Genomic DNA, 6,918 nt, shown 5'->3' with positions numbered 1-6,918 from the left:
GAGAGGTTCCTCATCCCCTTCTACCATGCGAGGATGTGATGAGAAGATGGCTGTCTGTTAACTGGGAAGTGGGCTCTCACCAGATGTAGAATGTGCCAGTACCTTAATGTTGGACTTCCTAGCCCTCAGAACTTTGAGAAATATGTTTGTTGTTTATAAGCACCCCAGTCTATGGTATTTGGTTATAGCAGCCTGATGAGCCGACTAAGACAGACAATAAAAGCATATAGCTAAATCCTACCATTCAAAAATTATACTTAATGTTAATGGGTTAAACACTTCAATTGAAAGGCAGAGATTGTCAGAATGAAGAAAGAGCAAGGATTTTGCTGTCTACAAGAGACACAAGTTAAAAATAATGACTCAGATATGTTGATAGTAAGAGAATCCCAAATTATATACCACTCAAAGAGTAAGCCTAAGAAAGTGGGAATGGCTATATTAATATTAGACATAGTGTATTTAAAGACAAAGAATATTACCTGACATGAAAGGTAGTGATATAAGGGTCACTTAGGAACACATAGAATTTATAAATATACTTGTACCCAATAACAGAGCTTCAAAATATATGAAATAAAAGTTGACTGAATAAAGAGAGAAACAGACTTTTTCCTAATTATGGGTGGAGATTTTAACACTTCTGCCTTAGGAATTGATACAGCTAGGTAAGAAATCAATAAAAATATAGAATATCTTTATGACATTACCAAGAATAGAAAATAAACTTTAAGACAATTTGAGCAATTTTGCACAATGAGTTCTCCATCTGCAAGTTCACTCCAACTCCACTGCCTTGTTGGTAGGCCATTTTACTGGCGGAAGATCGACGGGCGCCTAGCCCCGGCGTTTGCTTCGGGAGGCTCACAAGCCTCGGAACATCAGTCTCGGAGCATCAATCTCGGAACCTCAATCTCGTGAGACTCACTGGCGTGCCGCTGCAGTAACGCAGTGTCTCGTCACGTGCTCCCCTGAGCCAATCATTTGCCTGGTAAAGAGACGCCCCGAGAACTTTCTGCCTTCTGTGCCTGGGGGCTTCTGGGAGCACCCGGAAGCACACGTGGCCTTAACCACCGCGTGCTTGGGAGGCTCCGCCACACAGTTCCTGGCTGTGCAGCTGACGAGAGTTTCTCAGACCTTTCGGAGTGGGATTGTGGAATTGTTCACAGAGTGGGAGAAAGTAAGTAGATGGGCACGGGCTCGGGAGTTCCCGGGAAGAGGAACAGTTGGGTAGGGGCCCTTAGCTGCCCAGAGAGTGGAGGTGGGTGAGAAGGCTCCTGTTGGGGGCCGGGAGGGGTTGCCAGAATGGAAGTTTCCTAGCTGTGGGGCCTGCTGCGGAGGGCTCCGGAGTGAGGGGAGGTGGGAGGGGAGGACGAAAGTCTCCGCGTGTGGCGGTGTGGGAGCGGGGGCTCTGGGCTGAAGGAACGGCTGCTGGGCTAAGGTGGGGGCTGAGGGAACGGTACCCCAGTGTCGGCGGCCTGTGAGGGGTCTGGTAGGGGGGCGCTCTGGTGTGTGGGGGCTCAAGGGTGGGGCTGATGGCTNCGGCTACTCTGTGGGGGAGGGGGAGGGCACAGGAGAGGCGTGAGGGGGGCTACAGGGCTGCGCGGGAGCTGGGAAGGGAGGACGCCAACCGCCTCTGGCCTGGCGAGGGCCCCCCGCTCTGAGTGTGCGGAGGGAAGGACCCCTGGCTGCCGGCGCTACTGGGAGGACTGCTTGGTGTGGGGAGGCCTGAGACTGACGACCGAGGCACCGCAGGCGCCGGCGTGGGGTGCATGAACTGGGAGGGCACCTTGCTTCTGGGGGCCACGGGGACGGTGGCGGGCTGCGGGTGTGGAAAGTATGGGAAACGAGGCTTCCTAGCTGGGGCGGGAGAGGACGCAGGGAGGAAGGCTAACGTCTAAGCCGGTGGGGGCGCCCTGCTTCCGAGAGACTAGAGGGGCGCTACCACGCGGTGGGGGCGCCATGCTGGAGGACGCTTTGCGGCTGCGCAAACAGGACGGCGCCTCGCTGAGGGGAGGCGGATGGGCTGGAACGTGGGGGTGGCGGTGGAGCACGTGCAGGGTTCCCGAGGGGCTCGAGCCCCCTGCCGTTGGAATCGCACGGGCTCTGGGTCGCCTCTGTGGGAGACGGCGGAGGGATTCCGGCAGGGGGAGGTGCAAAACCTTGTTGTCCACAGAAAATAAAGATTCATTACAAGGGTGCGCCTGGGCGGTGCAGTCGTTAAGCATCTGCCTTCGGCTCAGGGCGTGATCCTGGCGTTCTGGGATCGAGCCCCGCATCAGGCTCCTCCGCTGGGAGCCTGCTCCTTCCTCTCCCACTCCCCCTGCCTGTGTTCCCTCTCTCGCTGGCTGTCTTTCTCTCTGTCGATTGAATAAATAAAATCTTTAAAAAAAAAAGTGCTTTGCACATTCACCCACATACACCGTGTATTGGGCCATAAAAAAGTCTCCATAAATTTTAAAGGACTGTGCTTTTGAGTTTTATTTAAAATTAATAATAATGGGGAGCCTGGTGGCTCAGTGGATTAAGTCTCTACCTTTCCGCAGGGAGTCACCTTCTCCCTCTGCCCCTCCCCCTGTTCGTGCTGGGTCGCACTCGCTCTCTCGCTCAAAGACATAAAATCTTTTATAAAATAAAAATAATTATAACATATCTTTAAATATCTGGAAACCCATGGCTCAAAGAAGAAAACACGAAGGAACTTAGAAAATATTTCAAACTGAATAATAAAAAAAATACAACTTACCCAAATTAGTGAGGCAGAAAAATCAATCAGAAGAAAATGTATTCTCTTTTAAGTACTTACATTAGAAAAGAAGGGCATAAAATCAGTGACCTAATGGTCCATTTAAAGAAACTATAAAAAAAAAAGAGTGAACTGAATGCAAAATGAGTTGGCTGAAAAAATACTGTATCTGAGAGAAGAAATCAGTAATACAAAGCAAATTGTAGATATTTAACAAAGCCATATTTTTTAAAGAGAAACAAAACTGATAAAGCCCTAGTGACACTAATCAAGGTAAAAGGGAAGGAACGCTTATTACCAACATCAGGAATGAAAGTGCTATTGCTATAGATCAGACAGACATTAAAAAGAGAATGCATGGAATATTATGGAAAAATTTATGCCAAAAACTTGAATACTTGACAAATTTCTTGGGGAAAAAAAGCAACTTATTTTATTTTTAAGATTTTATTTATTTATTTGCCAGAGGGGGGGGGGGAGAGAGAGAGCGAGCACACAGAGCCAGGGAGAGCGGAAGACAGAGGGAAAAGCAGGCTCCCTGTTGAGCAAGGAGCCCAATGCGGGACTTGATTCCAGGACCCTGGGATCATGACCTGAGCCGAAGGCAGACTCTTAACCAATTGAGCCACCCAGGCACCCCCCAAAAAAGCAGCTTCCTTAAAGTGATTCCAGAAAAAAATAGAAAATAGGACTAGCCATACATCTAGTAAATAAATTAGTGTATTATCAAATAACTTTTCTAAAATCAAATAAAATCAAAAAGTGGAGGCACTACAGGCCACCACTGTGAGAGAGAGGTGATTGGGCTATGCGGTAGGATAGGCTGTGTGGTATGAACATGCCTCTCACCCCTTTGCACCCACAGGCTGAGGCTCAGATTGTGACAGTCTCTGTGCCCCTGTCTAGTCATTTCTCTCCACCCTCAGGTTCTCAGCAATGGCGATGGCACTGGCAATGCTCCGTGACTGGTGCAGGTGGATGGGCGTGAATGCACATCGTTCCCTGCTCATCCTGGGCATCCCTGACGACTGCGGGGAAGAGGAATTCCAGAAGGCCGTGCACGCTGCCCTGTGGCCCCTGGGCGGATACCGAGTGCTGGGCAAAGTGTTCAGAAAGGAGCTCGGATCCAGGGTCGCCTTGGTCGAGTTTGCTCAGTATTTAAACCGAAGTTTAATCCCCCAACAAATACCGGGCAAGGGAGGACCCTGGCCTGTGGTCTTTCTGCCCCAGGCCCCTGATTCAGAGTCACAGGATAGACCAGATTTCCCTGCAGAACCCCAGAGGCAGGCAGGGGCCGCAGGTGAGGCAGGAGCTGAAGGTGAGGAAGGAGCTGGGGGCGAAGAGAGAGCTGAAGGTGTGGCAGGAGCTGCAGGTGAGGAAGGACGCGAAGGTGAGGAAGAAGCTGCAGGGGACGCAGGAGCCGCAGGTGTGGCAGGAGCAGAAGAGGAAGGAGGAGTGTCAGATGAGGAGGGCGCTGCAGGCGTGGCAGGAGCCGCAGGTGAGGAAGGAGCTGTAGGTGTGGCAGGAGCCGCGGGTGTGGCAGGAGCAGAAGACGAAGGGGCACTGTCAGATGAGGAGGGAGCCTCAGGTGACACAGGAATCGCAGGTGTGGCAGGATCCGTGAGTATGGCAGGAGCGGCAGGTGAGGCAGGCGCTGCGAGCGAGGAAGGAGCTGTGGGTGTGTCAGGAGTCATAGATGAGGGAGGATCCTGGACCCAGCAACGGAATCAGGCCCAGCAGCCTGTGCCTGAGAACATGGCCTATGGGGAACTGAGAACCTTTTCCGGGCTGGAAGAGCCAGACCAAGAGGAAGAGTCCTTTGAGAGCTGGCTGGACCATGCCAACGACATGCTGTACACGTGGCGCCACGTGTCAGAAAGGGAGAGGAGGCGGCAGCTGGTGGAAAGCTTGGGCGGCCCCGCGCTGGATCTCCTGTGCGGCCTCCTGGCGGAAAACCCCGACATGCCTGCGCAGGATTGCCTGGCCGCGCTGGTACAGGCGTTTGGGGACAAGGACACCCGCGTGACTGCACGGCTGAAGTTCCTGACTTGTGCTCAGCGGCCCCGGGAGACTCTCTTTGCCTATGTGATGCGCCTGGAAGGCCTGCTGCAGTCGGCCGTGGAGAAGGGGGCCTTCCATCCTGTCATCGCAGACCAGGTTCGCGCCAGGCAGGTGCTGATGCGGGCCCGCCCGAACGAGATGCTCCAGAACAAGCTGAGGAGGATGCGGCTGGAGAGGAGACCACCTGGCTTCGTGGGGATGCTGCGGCTCATTCGGGAGACTGAGGCATGGGAGGCCCGCCCAGCTAGGGGTGAGCAGTTCCAAGCGGCAGAAGGGGCCTCTGTGGACATTGGCGGGATGGCCGGCGCTCAGGCTGCCCCCGCCAGTGAAGAGGTTGCCGAAGCCTCCGCAGCCAATGAAGATGCTTTCCGGGCCGCCCCGGCTCTTGAAGTCATCACCGAGGGCACCCCTGCCGGTGCAGATGAAACCGAGACCTCCCCAGCCAATGAAGATGCTTTCCGGGCCGCCCCGGCTCTTGAAGTCATCACCGAGGGCACCCCTGCCAGTGCAGATGAAACCGAGGCCTCCCCAGCCAAGGAAGATGCTTTCCGGGCCGCTGGGGCTCTTGAAGTCATCACCGAGGGCACCCCTGCCGGTGCAGATGAAACCGAGACCTCCCCAGCCAATGAAGATGCTTTCCGGGCCGCCCCGGCTCTTGAAGTCATCACCGAGGGCACCCCTGCCGGTGCAGATGAAACCGAGACCTCCCCAGCCAATGAAGATGCTTTCCGGGCCGCCCCGGCTCTTGAAGTCATCACCGAGGGCACCCCTGCCGGCGCAGATGAAACCAAGGCCTCCCCAGCCAATGAGGATACTGCCAAGCCTGGCCCAGCCAACGTGGAGGCCAGTGAGGCAGTTCCTGGCACTGCCGAAGCTGGTAGGGCTGCTCCTGAACCCTACGATGCTGCCAAGGCTGCCCCTGCCCCTCAGGAGGTCTCCAAGGTCTTCCTTGCCACTCAGGAAGATGAAAATGCTCCCACTTCTGTGGGCCTAGGTCAGGCAAGAGCTTCAGAGGCCCCTGGGGGCCCCACCCCTGCCCTGATGGGCAGTGCTTCCAGGGTGGGCCCAGGAGGTCCTGGCTGTGAGCCAGAGGGCCTCGCTCAGGCAGGAGAGCAGGAGGCTGGGGAGCCCCCCGAGGAGGGGCTCGAGCCCATCTCAGAGGAGTCGGGAAAAGAGGATGGGGCTGGGGAGACTCTCCCCAAGTCCTCCTCAGGCAAATAGGCTCAGAAGTCCCAGGCCCCCCCCCACCTCCTCTCAGGCAGCAGAGCGCTGGAGGCAGGGGGAGGCCATGCCAGGGCAGCAGCCTCCCTTCACGTGGGGAGTAGGGTGGAGGGAACCCACTTAGCCCAAACAAATTGCCAGGATCCCACTTACCCAAGGCACCCTAACCACCACCATTAGCCCTTCCAACTGACCAAGATGACCATGCTTGACACCAAATGGGGTAGGGAAAGCTGCCTCCCCACCCATGCCAGTTTCACACCCAGCCCCAGCTCAATCCATGCCACCTCAGGCAGCCAAGTCCCCGGGCACTCCACCACCCCTAAGGGGACCTGAACACCACCATCAGCCCTTCCAAGTGATTAAAATGACCATACTTGACACCAAATGGGTCAGGGAGAGGTGTCCCCCCACCACCCATTCAGCACCACACCTAGCCCCAGCCCCAGCCCATGCCAACTCGGGCAGCCAGCCTGGGAAACACCCCTGAGTGGCTGGCCCTAGCCTAGGTGAGGGGCACCTGAAGCCATCTGCCACCCACACTGGACTGGGAGATGTTAGGGGCCATTTTAAAGGTGCCAGCCTCTTGGGTCTCCCAAGAGAGAGACCCTCATTTACTTCCCCCGGGGCACGTTGCTCCATGTTCCAGGAAGCCCGCTTGTGTCTCTGTAGGGCCCTTTGTGACCCACGTGTCCAGTTACTCCCCCTCCCCGCTAGTTACCATTCCTGTGCAGAGCCTTGAGGTGTGCAGGAGCCTGTGGTGGGTGTCCTGGCCTACCGGGGCAGCCACCTCTCAGCCCGGGTGCGTGCCATGAGCTGCAGTGGGAACCAAGGCTCTGCTCGCTCTCTTCCCGTGTTGTGAGCTCAACCTCTGCTTTCCCGGTGTAGAT

General features: G+C 55.3%; 1 protein-coding gene across 1 annotated transcript; it reads left to right on the top strand.

The window, feature by feature from the left end:
• The first annotated feature begins 1,036 nt into the window (after positions 1-1,036).
• Positions 1,037-6,786, top strand: LOC100479527 (paraneoplastic antigen Ma6F). Its single transcript, XM_002929088.4, has 2 exons — positions 1,037-1,180; positions 3,673-6,786. The coding sequence occupies exon 2, from the start codon at positions 3,683-3,685 to the stop codon at positions 6,026-6,028; it is 2,346 nt and encodes a 781-aa protein (XP_002929134.4). The 5' UTR covers positions 1,037-1,180; positions 3,673-3,682; the 3' UTR covers positions 6,029-6,786.
• The last annotated feature ends 132 nt before the right edge of the window (positions 6,787-6,918 follow it).

Source organism: Ailuropoda melanoleuca, chromosome X (assembly GCF_002007445.2).
Source record: "Ailuropoda melanoleuca isolate Jingjing chromosome X, ASM200744v2, whole genome shotgun sequence".
Taxonomy (NCBI): domain Eukaryota; kingdom Metazoa; phylum Chordata; class Mammalia; order Carnivora; family Ursidae; genus Ailuropoda; species Ailuropoda melanoleuca.
Note: the sequence above shows the minus strand (reverse complement) of the source record. Positions and strands in the feature narration are given on the sequence as shown.

Bases quoted from the DNA above. Each gene is read 5' to 3' on its own strand.
- LOC100479527 (XM_002929088.4), top strand. From the start codon at position 3,683: ATGGCGATGGCACTGGCAATGCTCCGTGACTGGTGCAGGTGGATGGGC.